The sequence below is a fragment of the Aquarana catesbeiana genome, linkage group LG03, assembly GCF_042186555.1.
Source record: "Aquarana catesbeiana isolate 2022-GZ linkage group LG03, ASM4218655v1, whole genome shotgun sequence".
NCBI classification, from domain to species: Eukaryota; Metazoa; Chordata; class Amphibia; order Anura; family Ranidae; genus Aquarana; species Aquarana catesbeiana.
Window position 1 is genome coordinate 473,876,257 of NC_133326.1, and position 19,807 is coordinate 473,896,063.

At 39.9% G+C, this 19,807-nt stretch overlaps 1 protein-coding gene across 36 annotated transcripts in view; it reads left to right on the plus strand.

Moving 5' to 3' along the window:
• The window catches only part of LOC141132494 (protocadherin gamma-C5-like), a 751,191-nt gene that overhangs the window by 544,965 nt on the left and 186,419 nt on the right, over nt 1-19,807 (plus strand). For 2 of the 36 annotated variants that reach the window (XM_073620986.1, XM_073620995.1), the window contains exon 1: nt 2,333-4,951. The exons of 33 other annotated variants lie outside the window; for them this stretch is intronic. In XM_073620986.1, the coding sequence (XP_073477087.1) occupies nt 2,513-4,951 (2,439 nt within the window). In that variant the 5' untranslated portion in view covers nt 2,333-2,512. Of the gene's footprint in view, nt 1-2,332; nt 4,952-10,442; nt 13,046-19,807 lie in introns of those variants that run through there. One more of the 36 variants, XM_073620999.1, reaches the window with a different exon arrangement.

Here is a 19,807-nt window from a genome sequence, read left to right on the forward strand (position 1 = left end):
TATGGGGGTCCCTGACACTATAAAATGCTGACGGCGAACCTAAATATTTACCTCCCTAACTAGCGTCACCAGTGACACTAATACAGCGATCAGAAAAATGATCGCTTAGCGACACTGGTGACGGGGGGTGATCAAGGGGTTAAAACTTTATTAGGGGGGTAGGGGGGTACCCTAGACCTAAAGGGGGCTACCATTAACTGCCCTACCACACTAACTGTCACAAACTGACACCAATGCAGTAATCAGAAAAAAAAAAACTGCTTGGTGTCAGTGTGACGGGGGGGGGTGTGATTAGGGGGTGATCAGGGGGAATCGGGGGGTAAAGGGGGGTGTAATATTTGCCTGGCACGTTCTACTGTGTGTGTAGTGTTTGTGCACTCACATTGCAGTCTTCTCTCCTCTGCGCCGGAACGGAAAATACCGAGCCGAGGAGAGATGACATCATTTCCTCTGCCTCTGTGTACTATACAGAGGCAGGGGAATGATCCCATTGGCTGGGAGCGATCGCGAGGGGGGGGCCACGAATGGATGGCCTCCCCCTCACCTCCGATCGCCAGGGGACAAACGCCGGCCGCCTCGGGCACTGGGGGGGTCCAATCAGACTCCCCGCCTGCGGGAGACAGATCACGTACAGGTACGTGATTCTGCCTGCCCGTGCCATTCTGCTAATGTATATCACCGTGAGGCGGTCGGCAAGTGGTTAAGAGGTAGGGAGTTGGGCCTGCCATACATGGATCAAAATTAGATGGTTCCGCAGAGACCGGCTGAATTTTAATCCATGTATGGGCAGGGGGGCTGTACAGAAGTTGATCTACCGATCGACTTCTGTACATCTGCCCTGTCAGACTTTTCCCTGCTCAGTCAGCATTGCAGGCTATAGCCGGCAGCACTAATTGGGGTATTCTGAAGGTAGAGAGTCTCCGTGCTGTCAGAATACAATAGATCAGCAGGGAGAATTCCACCATCCACATCCAGTGTGTGGATGGGGGATTTAAGTCAGCAGGTTGAACGAAAAAAAAAACTGATCGATCTATAGGCTGCCTTACAATGTGTACAGTATCTGTTATTTGACCCTCCTACGTACCTAAATGTGATTATGTTACTTGCAGGCAAGAGAGTACCTGCTGGAGCCCTGAGTAGATATCCCTGCATTAGAGATTACACAGGGCTGAGGGCTTTCCCTTTGCCCCCACTTCACAGACCACTGGATACTTAAGAGACATAATATATTACTTTCTCTCTCAGCTTATTAAAATAAAAAGGCATTAAAACTTGCCTGAAATTATCTGACCTCAAAGTGCTTGTGTGGTAGGTGACAGGCCAGGAAATGTTACACAAGATGCATATTTCTGTTTTTTTATGCTGTCAAAAAAGACACTATGGGGTTGATTCACTATAACTGGTGCACTTAGCATCTGGTGCAGCTGTGCATTGTAACCAATCAGCTTCTAACTTCAGCTTGTTCAATTAAGTTTTGACAATAGAACCTGGAAGCTGATTGGTTACTATGCACAGCTGCACCAGATTCTGTGTGCACCAATTTTAGTAAATCCCCCCATTCTGTCATTCCTAAGTATCCAGCCATCCTACCATAAACTCCTCAGAGTGGGTTCCTGTTACATGATAGCTATAGTGAAGCAGAGAAATATATTTCTTTTAAATATATCATTTATAGTTCTTAAAAAAAAAAAATCCTATGGCATTCCCTTTTCTAGTTTCTTTTTTTAAATATTTCCCAACGCATGTGGTATCTAAGTATAGCTGATTGTGATGAAGAAGACTGGAGCTTATTTATATATTTAATAGATATGATTATTAATAATTGCATACAATCTAATTATACTAGGAGACCAATGTGATCTGTTAGTGTCATATATTTTTTATATTTTTATTTAACATTTCTGAGTATCATTGTCTTACTTAGCCTGCTAGAAACCTGTAAACCAGAAAACACTGTTAACATTTTAATAATTAGTACCTTTGTTTAGAAGCTTACTGTAAAATTTAAATTAGGGATTTTTTTTGATTGATTGCCATAATAGTAAGGACTAGATAAATTCTACAGCAAGTATATCTTAATCATATATGTCATCTATTAGAAAGGCAATATGGAGGTAATTTGTGTTCAACTATGAAGTTTATTTCTAATAATAATAAGAATAATCTTATTAAATACATCCAGGCTAGTTTTCATGTCAGTAGTAAAGTTACTTGAAATTCTCACATTAGGCCACAAGAGGGCAGGCTTGTCATCTGATTCATCTGATCTGATACTTTCTTATGCCGTGCTCATGTCAATGCAGCTCTCTCCTCCCCCTGGCTCAGTGATTCACCCTCCCATCTTTTTTCCTCGCTCACACAAAGAGCTGCTGCTCTGACGAATGCTGCTTTCATGTACAGACCAAGGATTGTATTCCATTCAGTGAATTTTTTCTAAGGATGACCATATATTGGATTAAAAGGACCTCAAGGTTAACACATTTCAAGACCTTTCAAAGAAGGACATTATAATATGAACATCCAAGGTTGTTCCAAAGCTTGGCAAGTAGCTTTCTCCTTTCTCTTTTGCAGCTGGGGCTGGGCTTCTGGACAAATCTATTATTCGTTTGCAGAAGAATCAGATGTAGGGACTGTTGTGGGAAATGTAGCTCGGGATCTGGGCTTACACCAGACAGCTATTAGTAAACGGAGATTACATGTGGGATCTGAAGGGAATAGCAGACATTTTTCTATTGACCAAAAATATGGAGATTTGATTGTACAGGAAAGGATTGATAGGGAGAGCCTGTGTGGATCTGCTTCAAGCTGTGTAATGCGTTTAGAGCTTGTAGCAGAAAATCCACTGGAACTGTTCAGTGTGGAAATTCAAATATTAGATATAAATGACAATGCTCCATCATTTCCAGTTGATAGGCAGGTATTAAAAATTATAGAACAGGGTTCTAGTCCTGGTACTCAGATAGCTCTAGAAACAGCACAGGACCCAGACTTGGGTGTTAACGGTGTAGCTCAATACAGATTAAATAAAAATCCTTTTTTTTCTTTATCTGTCACTAACCAGAAAGATGGCAATCCTATTCCAAAGCTGGTGTTGGAAAAAATTCTAGACAGGGAAGAGAAAAAAGAACACATTCTCACTCTTACTGCTATTGATGGAGGAGGAAATCCTCAGTCAGGGACATCGCAGATTACTGTTACAGTATTTGACATAAATGATAATGCACCAGTCTTTGATCAATCAATTTATAAGATCAGTATTCTTGAAAATCTTCCTTTAAAATCCCCTATTATACAATTGAATGCAACAGACTTAGATGAAGGGATTAATGGAGAAATTGAATATACATTTCATCACAACACTCCAGAGGCAGCAAAGAAGGTATTCGGTTTAAATACACAGACTGGAGAAATATTTAATAAAGACATTGTAGATTTTGAAGTGGCAAATGTATATGAATTATCTGTCAGGGCAATAGATAAAGGTATTCCAGAATTAGAAGGGCGTTGTGTTGTTCAAATTGAAGTTGTGGATGTAAATGATAATGCTCCAGAAATTAAATTTACTTCTAAGGTTAATGAGGTCCCTGAAAATGCTCCAGTAGGGACTGTTGTTGGGTTTATCACAGTCAGAGATAGGGATACTGGTAAAAATGGAGAAATCAAACTAGAAATATCACCAGATTTACCCTTTAAATGCCAGTCTGTGTCAAACCGTTATACACTGGTCACGAGTGGACATCTGGACAGGGAGAAAGTCTCACAATATACTATTACAATGATTGCTTCTGATCTGGGCTCTCCTTCTTTAAGCAGCCAGATTACAATTGTCATTAATATTTCTGATGATAATGATAATCATCCAGTTTTTCTACAGTCAACTTACAATGCCTTCATATCGGAAAACAATGAGCCTGGCAGACTGTTGTGTACAGTATCTGCTGGAGATCCAGATGAGGGGGATAATGCAAAGCTCATTTACTCCATAGCAGAGAGCCACATAGACGGCTCTCCTGTCTCTTCATTTGTCTACATTAACTCCGACACTGGTAATATTTATGCCCAGCGCTCCTTTGATTACGAACAGTTCCAAGTTCTACAGATCACTGTGAGAGTGGAAGATTCCGGATCCACAAAACTGTTTTCCAATGTTTCAGTCTTCATATTTATTCAAGATACAAATGACAATTATCCCTCTATATTATACCCAGAGAACTCAGGGGAAGTCATGACACAAGAGACCATTCCCAGATCTGCGTCGGCTGGATATTTAGTCAGTAAAGTATCTGCAGTGGATCTGGATTCTGGGCACAATGCTTGGCTCACCTATAGTCTTCTTCAATCTGGCAGTCCAGCTTTGTTTCATATCTCTGAATATACAGGAGAAGTCAGAACTCTGCGAGGATTACAGGAGACAGATAACACAGAACATCGACTTGTCATTTCTGTCAGTGACCATGGGGAGCCATCACTGTCCTCTACAGTCACTCTGATTGTAAATATAATGGAGAATATAGTGCAAGAAAGTCCCAGATCACATGAATTTTTCCCAAGCTCAAAATCAACTTCAGATATGACTTTATATCTTATCATTTCTCTCATAGCCATCAGTTTGGTTTCCTTGGTTACTTTTATAATTCTAATTGTGAGGTGCCTTAGAAAGGACAATTACGACAGCAGTTGTGGGATCTGTTTCTCAAGTGATTCATACTCCCACAGCTATTCAGATCAATATAAACCAACACTTTACCTTAACACAGACGGAACATTGAAGTATATGGAAGTGAGGATGGCTCCTCCAGAAACACAAGGTCCATGTTATCCAGCTTGTTTCCCGTCAACAGAAATACATGATTTTTCCTTCCCAAGAAATGGGAATCTTTTAAGGTCTAATGATTTGTTAAATGAGACTCAGACACTTTCTGAATCCAACTGTGTGACTACACCAAATCAGGTGAGATAGAATACATTTTTATAAACACTAGTGCAAACATAAAATATGGTGGTCAGTTACGTTAATTCATAGGTAATATACAGTAGTTGCTTTGATTTTGTAAATGTAGATAAAGGCCAAATACAAGGTCAAGGAGTGACCTCTGGATAAGGATAACAATGCAAAGCTGGTACATTCTAGTACTGTCTTTAGCATCTATGAACAGCAAGTTATCATTGGCTTAAGAATGTGATGTATCCGTGTCTTGCATATGATTCCTTTTTTGACTCCTTGTAAACAGGTCATCATATATGGATACTGTCTACTACAATGGAACAATTTACACTAGGAAAAACCTCCACAAGTCTACAATTACACTGCTAGGTTTACATTATGTTGACTAGGGATAAGGTTCAGTTTTGCTGCAAATCTATATGATTTGCAAAGTCCATGTATTGCAAACTTTTAGACAAAAGCTTTGCAGTTTCACAGTCAAAAAAAGAAGCACCTATAATGCTGTGTATAACTTTTACTCCGGTTCGGCTGAGTCACAAAAGCCAAAGATTTGAGGTACCTATTTATCCCAGCTTCATTTTTATAAAAAGCAATGTAGTGGCTATGTTCCTCATGACAGTGCCCAGTTTCCTATGCCCTTTGTTTGACAATTGGTTGCTTATTAGCTCTACAAATGACCAAAACTTAACATTGAAAAACAGTACGTGGCCCTTATAGATTTCAACTAGGTTAACTGCAATGTTTGCAAACTTCAAAATTCATGCACAGCTGTTCATGGATTGAACCCTGGCAGATTCACTCATCGCTACTGTTGACAAAGTCCGCAAGCAGCAATATGTATTAGGGATGAAATGAACTCTCGCCACTGCTTCATATACACGCCACATTTACTGGAATCTATTATATAACAATTGTATGTAGACACGTTCAAATCCATTGTTTATATTGGCAGCTAGCAGTACTGGATGCAGACATGTTTTTATTGTATTTATATAATCTTTCTATTATTAATTTGATGTCCTTCATATTCAGAAGTTTCTAGAAGGCTATCATATGCATCAGTCAGTACAAAGTGGGGTAAAAGTAGTACTCTGTTTATTTGATTTATTTTTTCTACCAATCATTAAGCTAAGGTAGAATCTTCTCTTACATTAAATAACTGTAATTAATTCCTCATCCCCAGCAGTCCCTTTTCCTCTGCTCTTGAACAGAAGGCACTGTGGCTTTCTCCAAAAATAGAGGAAGGATTAGGGCCCAGAAACAGTAAGATTCTGGCAAACCCTTTATACGAAGGGTAGGAAATGTTGCTATGGATAACACAAACACAACGATCTACATTATATAACACAATATCTCTGGAATATGCTCAATAGTGTGCTGCTTGGCTTGTTATGGTTTTATGATTATTACAAAATTATACTTATTTGTACAACTGTAAAATCATTCTTCCACTAGAATTTAATCTGTTTAGCTAAATTAATCCATAAGTGTCACTAAAATATGTTATCAGTGATGACAACAATATACACAGATTTTAACTTTTATTTTGTACAGTAAAGCAGTGCAGAGGCAAATATATTATTTATGCATTAGAATGAGATGGTCTGTAGTTGGGGACTCTTAGTATGTCTGTGCTCGTTCATTAAAGTTTTGTTACAAGTCATGGTGTGCACCTACTTACTTGCCTGGAAAAGGACATGGAGCCCTGATGGGCTGCCTATGCCTGGCACTCAATGTGATGGGGTGGTGACCGAGGAGGATTTGTGGGATTTACTTTAGGGATTTCTGCTAACAGTTTATTCGGATGTTTTTACAGTTTTGAGGTCTTAAATCAGTTACCATACTATATTATCATACTTTCTTTTCTCTCTTTTTTAATAACAACATTAAAGAAGAACTACATAAAACATGTTACAAAGGCATTTAGGGAGGTAGGTGTAATATGTGCAATGCAGTTGATTTAATAGGAGAGTAGCGCACATGCACTTAGCAAAGTAAATTTCCACACAGTTTCACTTTGTTTCCTAAACTCTGTAAACATTCACTTTCTACAGTGAACATTCACTTTGCAAAGTGTTATTTGCTGGAAAAAGCTGTAGCAAAAAAACCCCACTCCAGGCAGTTCACCCTCTGTCCATAGGCTTCCATTTCCATTGTTATTGCAGAATTTAAGCAGTGGTCACCATGAAAGGCTGTAGGCATGACTACTGTATTTCTGCTGAGAGTGGTTTATATCATAGGAAAGGCTCTCTAGGACTGGCAACACTTTATGTGTTAGAGCTGGTTCACACTGAGGCAGCATGACTTGCAGCGCGACTGCCTCAGGCGACCTGCACACGACAGCAGCGGCGACTTGAAAAATGACTTCTATATAGAAGTCAATGCAAGTTGCCTCAAGTCGCCCCCAAAGTAGTACAGGAACCTTTTTCTAAGTCTGAGCAACTTGAGTCGCTCCTATTAGAATGGTTCCATTGTACAGAACGGAACGCGACTTGTCAGGCGGCTAAGTCGCCTGACAAGTCGTCCCAGTGTGAACCGGCTCTTAGGGTATTGTTTCTAAGATATAGGAGTTATTTTAACTGCATCGCGTATTTTATATCATGGTAATTTTCTCTGCAAAATAGTTTAAGCTGAACTCCAGTCAGCATGAAAAACTCACAGCAAGAGTTAAATGCTTGTTTATTCTGAGCGGTAAGGAATAAGAAATTAAAGAATAATTCTCTTACACTCTTCCGATGTGTGGGCAGATCCTTGACATTCTCAAGTACATTGCAGGACCTTCATTGTACCTGATGATATCGGAGAGGCAGCGACTAGGCAATCATTGAAGGGGAGTGGTATAGTGAAATGGGTCATGCAGCTGGGAGTAAACCCTACAGGAGTGAGGAATAAAGAAATATTCTTGCTTATCCCTTACCCCTTGGCAAAGCAAGCAAATAACGCAATTAGTATAGATAAAATGTTAAATGCATAAATATATAATATTAGTCTAAAGAGAACTGTAATGCCCCGTACACACGGTCGGATTTTCCGATGGACAATGTCCGATCGGAGCGTGTTGTCGGAAATTCCGACCGTGTGTGGGCGCCATCGGACATTTTCCATCGGATTTTCCGACACACAAAGTTGGACAGCAGGAGATAAAATTTTCCGACAACAAAATCCGTTGTCGGAAATTCCGATCGTGTGTACACAAATCCGACGGACAAAGTGCCACGCATGCTCAGAATAAATAAAGAGATGAAAGCTATTGGCCACTGACCCGTTTATAGTCCCGACATACGTGTTTTACGTCACCGCGTTCAGAACGATCGGATTTTCCGACAACTTTGTGTGACCGTGTGTATGCAAGACAAGTTTGAGCCAACATCCGTCGGAAAAAATCCTAGGATTTTGTTGTCGGAATGTCTGAACAAAGTCCGACCGTGTGTACGGGGCATAAGACCCTTGCAAGGCTCACAATCACAGATAAACCAGAACACAAAAGCTGTCTTCAAAAAAAAAAATTTATTGGGGTAAATAAATTGAATGGCCAGTAAATATAGTTAAGGTGCATGTATACCCAAAATGTTTTCATCACTATTGACTAGAGTAGAGAAAGGTTAAAAACTGGCCTGTTTATTTTTGCTGTATTTGCCCTATTGGGGAGATTTTTCTTCACTTCCTGTGGTGGAGACAGAAGGAGTACATTTCTGCAAAGTTAAAGAAATTCCCCTCTTAGGCTGGATTCACACCTATGCATGTTTCCCCTGCTGTGTTTGTCATTGAAACCAACAGAAACTCATCAAAACATATGTTGATCACGTGTTAATGTGGGGTGTCACACATTTTTTGAATGCATCATAATTAGCGTCAATGCACATTAATACACATCATGAGGTGTTTCCTTGCATCATATGTTGTGATGCCTTTTCATTGATTTCAATGGAAAATGCATCAAGCAAACATTGCATAGATGTGAATCCAGTTTTAGACAGTTGTGCCCAGATCAAGTGTCCCCATTAGAAGATATCTCCCTCCACACTTTGTTCTTGGTACAACTGTAAAATTCTGGATCTTGGTGACAATTACCAACAGGACAAAGTGAGAGGTTGAATTTTCCCAGTGGGATACAGAGAGCGATGAAAATTTGACAGAGGTTCTCACCATTTTGACTTTACATTTTAATGTAAATTTAAAATAAATTGCTATGAACTTACTGGATATAAAGGCATTTTGTGGGAGGGAGAGATGGAACTCTTTGATGGTATTATTTGTAAATTAAATAGATAAAATAACATTCTTATTATGCCTGAAGGTTGAGAGAATGTAACACCAAATTCAGTGCTTGTGTGATTAGTATGAAAAATTATCTCCAGTCTATCCAACTAAAAGACATCCAATCACAAATTTCTGATATTCCCCATAAGCTCACTTGGTAGTGGCACACTGTAAATGTAAAATTCTTGACCTGCTCACATAGCAATACAATTCTAATGATAACATTCGGTAACAGCTTCTGTTCTAGTTTGACACCTGACAAAATTACTTTAAAACAGGAAAGCATTAAAACCAAGTTAGTGCTTTGTAAAGATCAACATATTTAGGGAATTCTTAGGTTTGCTTGTGCTTTATATTGGTTTTATTCAACCTCTGTAAAACTATCAGTGCCAAACCAACAAAAAAATGGTCAGAAGACAAGATTTCACTATAATCAACATTGATATTCAACATCCTTGATATGTTAAACTTTTAACCGTTAAAACAGCTATACAAGTGACTATTACTATACTAAGTGACAGCATAATGAAAATGACACATTTTACATGCATCAAAGAGGATGACACAGCCAAAGGCTGCTTTTTTATGCAGGCTTCGATATTTTGCAGTAGGCAAACTTTTTCTAGAAAAAAAAAATCTTAATGCTGATAATGTGGTATTTTGGGAATTCCTATAATTACTGGTCAATAAATTGTAGACTTGGTATTGCAGATTTGTCATCATGATTGCACATAGTTCTCTATCTCTTCCTGACCGCCACAGATACTGATTAGAGGAGATCAAGGTCTCATTCCAGTTGTCTTATGCTTTTTAAAGAGTCAGAATAAATGTACAAAGCATACTAAAATTAATGACTGTGTTTATGCTTTTTTACACTAACAAATTCAAGCCTCTCTTTTAGTTTAAAATGTACTTGAAATAATAATACATTTCCACAAACATTGGTGGGTTTTTTTACTACAAAGCTTAACACTAGATTTTATTCCACTATAACTAAAGATATGAGATATAAATAATGATTTTAGGTATCATAATGCCATCTATTTTTTACATTTTTCTCAAAAGTTTTTTCTAAACTGCAGTGCATAAAAAGCATTTCATTTTTCATTAAATTTTTCAATAAAACTAGCAGTTCTCATTTTTAGACAGAAGAGGGCAGACTTGTCCATACAGTCTTTCGTTAATAAAACCTTGGTGAATCTGTTCATGTGTTCTCCTCCCCCTGGCTCAGTGATTCACCCTCCCATCTCTTTTCTCACACACAAAGAAGAGCTGCAGCTCCGATGAAAATCCTGTGGATGTTTTCAATGCAGGAAATATGGTGTTTTCTATACAACACATCATTTAAACTAAGCTTGGACACTTATTGGGATTACAAAAGGACTTGATTCTCAGAGGAGGGATTGAGACATGGACTGCAAATGTTCTTCAAATGCTTGGAAATGGCAAGTAGCTTTCTCCCTTCTCCTTTGTAGCTGGGGCTGGGTCTCTGGGCAGCTGCGTTATTCTATTGCAGAGGAGTCAGATCCAGGGACTGTTGTGGGGAATATAGCTCAGGATCTGGGCTTAAACCTGGCAGATATTAATAAAAGAAGACTAAGATTGGGATCTGAAGGAAGCAGTAAATATTTTACTATTGACCAGAAACATGGAGCTCTGATTATACAAGAGAGGATTGATAGGGAGAGCCTGTGTGGATCCAGCTCCAGCTGTTTGCTACGTTTAGAGGTTGTAGCTGAGAATCCTTTGGAGCTGTTCAGCCTGGAAATTGAGATTTTGGACATTAATGATAATTATCCTATTTTCTCTGTAACTAATCAGGAAATAAAAATTATAGAGCTGTTTGCAAGTCCAGGAGTACGATTTCCTTTACCCTCTGCTAAAGACTTGGATGTAGGGAAAAATGGTGTGAGACATTATAGCGTGAATCAAAATCCTTATTTTTCTTTATCAGAAAAATATCGCAGTGATGGAACATTGATTGCAGAGTTAGTACTGGAAAACAATCTAGATAGAGAAGAGAAATCAGAACACACACTTATTCTGTCTGCCGTTGATGGAGGAGAACCTCCACGATCAGGATCTACTCAGATTAATATTATTGTTTTAGATTTTAATGACAATGCACCAGTGTTTGATCAGGCAAGCTATAAGGTAGGGCTAATAGAAAATCTACCTCCAAAAACATTAGTTATAAAATTGAATGCTACAGACCTAGATGAGGGTCCAAACAGTGAAATATTATATTCATTTGATGACCATACTTTGGATTCAGCAAAGGAAATATTTGAATTAAATGAAATCACTGGTGATATATATATTAAAGGAGCTGTAGATTATGAAGTTGCAAATTTGTACGAATTATTTATAAAAGCTGTAGATAAAGGATCACCAAGACGAGAGGGACGCTGTGTGGTTCAGGTTGAAGTGCAAGATGTGAATGATAATGTACCAGAAATTGTAATTACTTCCAAAAATAATGAAGTCCCTGAAAATGCCCCAATGGGGACTGTTGTTGGGTTTATTACAGTCAGAGATAAGGATTCTGGTAAAAATGGGGAAGTTAAATTGCAAATATCACCAAATTTACCCTTTAAATGCCAGTCTATGTCAAACCGTTATACACTGGTGACTAGTGGACATCTGGACAGGGAGAACGTCTCCCAATATACTATTACACTGATTGCTTCTGATCTTGGCTCTCCTTCTTTAAGCAGCCAGACTTCAATTGTCATTAATATTTCTGATGTTAATGACAATCCTCCAGCATTTCTACAGTCTGCTTACAATGCCTTCATATCAGAGAACAATGAGCCTGGAAGACTGTTGTGTACAGTATCTGCTGGAGATTCAGATGAAGGAGATAATGCAAAGCTAATTTTTTCCATAGCAGAGAACCACATAGACGGCTCTCCTGTCTCTTCATTTGTCTACATTAACTCTGACACTGGTAATATTTATGCCCAGCGCTCCTTTGACTATGAACAGCTCCAAGTTCTACAGATCACAGCAAGAGTGGAAGATTCCGGATCCCCAAAACTGTTTTCCAATGTTTCAGTCTTCATATTTATTCAGGATACAAATGACAATTACCCCTCTATTTTATACCCAGAGAACTCAGGGGAAGTCATGGCACAAGAGACCATTCCCAGATCTGTGTCTGCTGGATATTTAGTCAGTAAAGTATCTGCGGTGGATCTGGATTCTGGGCACAATGCTTGGCTCATCTATAGTCTTCTTCAATCTGGCAGTCCAGCTTTGTTTCACATCTCTGAATATACAGGAGAAGTCAGAACTCTGCGAGGATTACAGGAGACGGATAACACAGAACATCGACTTGTCATTTCTGTCAGTGACCATGGGGAGCCTTCACTGTCCTCTACAGTCACTCTGATTGTAAATATAATGGAGAATATTGCTCAGGAAAGCCCTAAACCTCATAATTTTCTAACAAATTCTAAAAAAACACCAAATATGACCTTATATCTTATTATTTCCCTAGTAGCCATTAGTTTGGTTTCCTTGATTACATTTGTGATATTATTGGTAAGGTGCCTTAAAAAGAATTATGATAGCAGTTGTGGTTCTTGTTTTCCGAACAAATCTCTCCCTGTGTCCTATATGGATCAGTATAAACCAACACTTTACCTGAACACAGATGGGACATTAAAGTACATGGAAGTGAGGATGGCTCCTCCAGAACCTCTAGGATCTTGTTATGCACCTTGTTTTCCTGCAACAACAAATATTCCGGACACAACACTTACAAAATATCAAAGTAATCCTCAAATAGTAGAGCCTAAGCCTACTCCTGACAGCTGGTTTAGTGAAACACATCAGGTGAGATTGCCTTAGTATATTAATTAATAAAAAATAATGGGGGGAATTCAATAAAGCTGTTCTGGCGTTAACCCCTCTTGTTAAGGTATTGCGCCAAATTCATGAAGCATATACAACACTTTAGGCTATAAGAGCTACTGTTGCATCAAATTCATAAATGTGCCACTTACATTGTGTTACATTGAGTGCACCAAATTTAATTGTGTCACATTCAATGCAACAAATCCAAAATAAAATACTGACAGTTCATATCTTATGAAAATGGAGCTAATTAAGACCAACTCTGTTTTGGTGTACAGAGACTGGCTCAGACAGATTTTTCCAAAGTGCCTTGCGTGCTTCCTAAAAGTAGAACGGTATGAGCCAAATTCAGGTACAAGTTCTAGACAGGCACATGAATTTGGTGCATGCTGTACCACTTTTAGAACACATGAGAGATGCTTTTGCAAAATCTGCATGCAGCAGTTTTTATGAATTTCAGGGTATACCTTGTTTTTTTCTTCTTTTTTGATTTTGCAATAAGATTTTTATTACACTATAAGATGCTTGATGAAATCAGCAGTTGTGTTCACTACCCTTTAGCCTTCAGGAAACAAATAGATTATTCTTTGCGTTTGGTAACCTGAACCAAAAGAAAGATTGCTGGAATGTGAATGCCATTGGTAATACAGACCAATGCAGGCTTTCTTCAGTTTTTCCAGGAAATCCTTATTTAGATTTTTGCTATTTAAAAAATGTTAGTTACTGTGCCGATCAGGTAATGACATGACTTATATTGTGATAGCAATTAATGTGTCATTCTTCACGCATCTAATGGCATAGCTATTGGTACCCAGTACCAATATACCGACTGTATTTGATTTGTTATTCTTTAGTGCTTATTCAGTGAAATTAATGAAATTTAAGGTTTGGTTTGCTCTAAGTATGTGGAAATACACTCAGGCTGAATTTTTAATTTCTGCCACCTCCACGGTCAACTGTCTTCTCCCTCCTCATTGACTATTTTATATTTATTCTTGCACGGTTTTCACACAGCTGCAAGTGTGTTTTTTCACTACATAAATACAAAGGCTTGACTCAAACACTTGTACATATTCATGGGTCAGTCACTCTCCAGGACAGTCATTATGTCATTTTTTTAATCACCATTTGTGATGAGAGAATTGGTTTGAAATGCAGAAACTTGTACAGTTCATGAATTAAAGTGACCTGGGTTCAAAAAATTGCAATTTTTTAGAGTTTAGAGAAATCTGCCCCAAACAATCTGAAGAATCAAAGCTACAGTTTTCAGAGTTCATCTATCTTTAACCGCCATGTTATGTCTATGGATTACAAGACCAGGAGCATATATCTAGGGGTCAAATCAATATCCAGATGATAGAAACGAGTGTGTAATCTTGGTAACATGGCCATGCTTATACAGTCAAAATCTTTAATGTTTTTAGAAGAGGAACCATATTGAGAAAACCAGAAATGCAGAGAAATGCAAATGAGAAATGCAGCTAGGATTGGGCAAACAATAACTATTGTACACTACACCATCAAAAAAAGTGCAAAAATGAGTGAGGGTGAGGGATCAGTAATGAAGACCCAGTTGGATGCTGTTGTCAGGCAGAGTGGGAACCTGGTACTTTTATATCACTATCATCAGCATTCTAGTATTATGAGCAGTGTACTACCACTTTAGGTATTGAACCTGCAATTTAGGGGGCACATGCTGCATTTACTGAGCAACCCCTCAAAGCCCCTGCAGACTGTAGTTTGTGTTAGTGCTATTCATGTTAGTGAAGGAAACTATTCTTTTAGACTGTTCTGGTAATTTGATTTGTAAAGCAGTGATCTCTTTTAGTCTTATGTAATGTGTCTACAGGCTCTGACTGTCTCCTGAAGCATGTCATACGTCTCCAACCACTCATATAGAATGTATGCAACCTCTGGCCATCTCTTGTAACATACATGTAGTCTCCGGCATTCTACTGTTTCAAGTCTTGAATCTCTGATAGCTTTCTGCTGTATTACTTTTATGTAATATGATGTGGGGCTCTTTTGTGTCAGTGGCCACACTAAGGCCTTTTATATCAAGAAGTTGACCACCATAGCTCTAGGCTATAGGTTGTGCTGGATATGCATTATTTGGCTGTAATTGCATTACCGTCTTACTTTTTTCCTTACAGCACCTCCCTTTTCTCCTTAAAGTGATTTTAAACTCGAATTTTAGCCACTTTAGGCAGCTTTTTCAATCATTTACTGAGTATGCAGCTTCTTTATCTTTTTAATTCTTCTGTATGTTCCAGTTTCAATTGGTGCCATGACTGCTGCCTCAGGTTTCCTGTTTCAGGGTGGTTCCTTTGTCATGCAGCAGCCTATGGAGCTCTCCTTGCATGCAGGAACTGAAGCTTTGTTTCCCTACACTGTATAACAACACAGAGCCCTGTGGCCTAGGGTGACAAGGCACACCTCTGCCCCTCTGTCCTCCCCCCTCCCATCTTCAAGCTTGGCTTCAGAATACACTGTCCACTCCTAACTCACTCCAGGGAAGACTCTAGGTTCAAGAAAGCAGCACCAAGAGAGCAGGAGTTAGCAACATTGAAAAGTTGGTAACTATTGAGGGCTTACTATAACTCTGCTGCCTCAGTTTTAATTACAGGGTTTGGTCCAAATACCCTTTCTTTCTTAACCACTTCAATACCGGGCACTTAGACACCTTCCTGCCCAGACCAATTTTCAGCTTTCAGTGCTGTCGCAGTTTGAATGACAATTGCGCTGTCGTGCTACGCTGTACCCAAACTAAATTTTTATCATTTTGTTCCCACAAATAGAGCTTTCTTTTGGTGGTATTTGATCACCTCTGCAGTTTTTATTTTTTGCGAAACAAATAAAAAAAGACCGAAAATTTTGAAAAAAATAAAAGTTTTGCTTTTTTTTCTGTTTAAAAATTTTGTAAATAAGTAAGTTTTCTCTTTCACTGATGGGCACTGATAAGGCAGCACTGACAGGCACAGAGACCGTGGCACTGATGAGGTGGCACCAATGAGCGGGCACTGACGGGCACTGATATGCAGCACTGATGGGCACTGGTAGGCGGCACTGATGGGTGGCACTGATATGCAGCACTGATGGGCATTGATAGGCGGCACTGATGGGCACTCATGGGTGGCACTGGGTGGCACTGATGGGCACTGATGGGCAACACTGATGGGCACTGAAAGGCTGCAAAGATGGGTTCTTATGGGTGGCACTGCTGGGCACTGACAGGCGGCACTGATGGGCACTGATAGGCGGCACTGATGGGCACTGATGGGCACTGATACGTGGCACTGATGGGCACTGATATGCTGCACTGATAGGCATCCCTGGTGGTAGGCATTGGAGTGGGCACTGATTGGCAGCTGCCTGGGCATTGATTGGCAGCTGCCTTTGCACTGATTAGTATGTCCCTGGGGGTCTAGGGGGCATACCTGGTGGTCCAGTGTGACTGGTTTCCCTGGTGGTCCTGGGCGGCTTCCCTGGTGGTCCTGGGCGGCTTCCCTGGTGGTCCTGGGTAGGATCCAAGGGGGGGCTGTGCTGATAAACAATCACAGACCCCCCCTGTCAGGAGAGCAGCCGATCGTCTTTCCTCTACTCGCGTCTGTCAGACGCGAGTGAGGAAAAGCCGATCACCGGCTCTTCCTATTTACATCGTGATCAGCCGTGATTGGACACGGCTGATCACGTGGTAAAGAGTCTCCGTCAGAGACTCTTTACCTAGATCGGTGCTGCGGGGTGTCAGACTGACACCCCGCAACAACGATCGCCGCGATGCGCGCCCCCGGGGGCGCGCAGCGGCTCAATATCCTGTGAACGTCATATGACGTCCAGTCAGGATTTTGAAACCACTTTCCTGCCGTCATTCTGCTATATGGCGGGCGGCAAGTGGTTAAATATTCTTCTGCTAGCCAAGTCTTTGAATTAAATATACTGTTGGCTTAGCTGAAAATTACATTTTTAGTAAAACAGCTTCATATCTATGTAACAATCATTATGTTCATTGATATGTTGGTGTGCAGAGCACACACATGCACTATATTACCAAAAGTATTGGGACACCTGCCTTTACACGCACATTAACTTTAATGATATCCCAGTCTTAGTCTGTAGGGACCAATATTGAATTGCCCCCCCCCCCCTTTGCAACTATAACAGCTTTAACTCTTCTGGGAAGGCTGTCCACAAGGTTTAGGAGTGTGTCTATGGGAATGTTTGACCATTCTTCCAGAAGTGCATTTATGAGATCAGGCACTGATGTGGACAAGAAGGCCTGGCTTGCAGTCTCGGCTCAAATTCATCCCAAAGGTGTTCTATCGTGTTGAGGTCAGGACTGTGCAGGCCAGTCAATTTACTCCACCCCAACTTGCTCTTTATGGACCTTGCTTTGTGCACGGGTCCAAATCATTTGGTGGAGGGGGGATTATGGTGTGGGTTTTTTTTGCAGGGGTTGGGCTTGGACCCTTCGTTCCAGTGAAGGAAACTCTTAAGGCGTCAGCATACCAAGACATTTTGGACAATTTCATGCTGTCAACTTTGTGGAAGTAGTTTGGGGCTGGCCCCTTCCTGTTCCAACATGACTGTGCACCAGTGCACAAAGCAAGGTCCATAAAGACATGGGTGAGCAAGTTTGGGGTGGAGGAACTTGATTGGCCTGCACAGAGTCCTGACCTCAACCCGATAGAAAACCTTTGGGATGGATTAGTGCGGAGACTGCGAGCCAGGCCTTCTCTCCAACATTAGTGCCTGACCTCACAAATGCGCTTCTGCAAGAATGGTCAAACATTTCCATAGACACTCCTAAATCTTGTGGACAGCCTTCCCAGGCTGCAAAGGAAGGGCCTATGGACTAAGACGGGGATGCAATTAAAGTTCATGTGTGTGTAAAGGCAGGTGCCTCAATACTTTTGGCAATATAGTACAATCACTCACTGCTGCAAGATTTTAAAATGTGTGGCAGAATGACTGCTGAGCAACCTCACTGACTTTTTTTTTGGGGGGGGGGCAACAATTTATGCTTTACCTGCAACACGCATTGGTTTTTTTTTTCCATGGTTTTTTTTTCCCTTTCTTGTTGTAGATTTCCTTCATGTCTGCACATTTAGAATGCAAGCTTGTCCTACTTTACCTTATAGTGTATTCATCCTAGGTGTGCATATAACTACAGGAACATCTTCTTTTTGTAAATTATATAACTAAAATTGATAACTGTTCATATTTTGAATCTGTAAAGACAATTCATTGGATAAAATATCACTATCTATGTTTGTTTAGAAGCTGTGCTGTATCTCAAAATGTTTACACATGGTACTTTTCCACCCACACCTGTATTACTCCTATACCCATGTGTATGGTATATACGTATATGACACAAAATGTAATGCAGGCAGCTCTGGGCAGGCAATGTATCTAAAGAATCATTAGGGTGGACGAAGAATGGAATCTTACGCAGGTGTGTTCCTAAGGACAGGAGTGGGATTGATGGTAAAAAGTACAATTGCTCTTTAAGTTTAAATGGCATGTGTTTTATTGCAGACTTTTGGTGTCAGATGTATTACTAACACAGCTAGAACATGTAAAAGGTCAATTTCGGTAAAACCGAAGTCATAAAATGCATTGCAGTAGCCGTATGTGTTCAGTGCTTCCTTTTATTAATTTTGTTCTTGCTATACACCAGACCATCCCACTCAAGGAACTGTTTTGCTCCCGGTAATCTGTGGTTCTGAGAACACCAATGCGTACTGATTTTGAAATGCAGACTGGGTATTTTTGACCCTTCTGTGCTATATTCTCCAAGAGTGCACTGTGTCTTCTCATGTTGTTGGGTCAGGAGCTCTCTGTTTCTTTTAAAGATACAGATTGAATAAAGAAAAAAATCAAGGTTGCCTCCAAAGCAGCTTTTCCTGAAAGATAGTCAGAGTGATCACAACTTACCTTCTGACTGGACATTGCAGATAGAGGTACTTGGGGCAAACTTGATCCCCTCTGTAGATAATCATGACAAGCTCCAATTTCCATGCCACTATAGTCTTTAATGCCCTACATGAAGTGTCATCTTCTACTGATGGTTAATTAGCAACCAAACGTTTCTGGAGGAGATTCCTTCATTTTAAGCTGTATTAAGTGAGCTTTCCAATTTTGGTTAACTCTTAATGGTCTCTGAACTCTCTGTCATGTATAAAATATTTTGCAAAACAAAGACTATACATAGATGCAGTATCATACACTGTATATACATAACAGCAATTTAATGACCTACAAAAAAATTAAGTTGACCCTCAAATCATTACTGATTCCTTTTAAATGACCTGTAATACAATATGTTAGTAATATACACCTCCTTTTAATAGAAAAATGACACTAATAGTTTTTTTTAAAAATCTCATGGCTAAAGAGACCGCACGCCGCGAGACAGCTCTTCCTGGTTACCTATTACCCATAGCTCTAGTGTTTTTTAAGCTTTTATAAGATGTTCTTTTGGTTCTTTTTATTTTATTTTAATAAAAGCATTTTTTACTATAAATACTACACTATGGGAGTCTTATCTCTTCCAATGAGGACTTATCCCTGAAGAAAAATCACCCACCCTTTTTTGGATATGGTGGTAGAGGCTGGAATGTGTGACTGACCGATCGGGACGTCCCACTATCCACGAAGACCAACCTCTGATGTTCCTTAATGCCTGTTACCCCTGTAGGGGTATGAGGAGCTGGTGAGTGGGGAACCATAGGGGGAGCA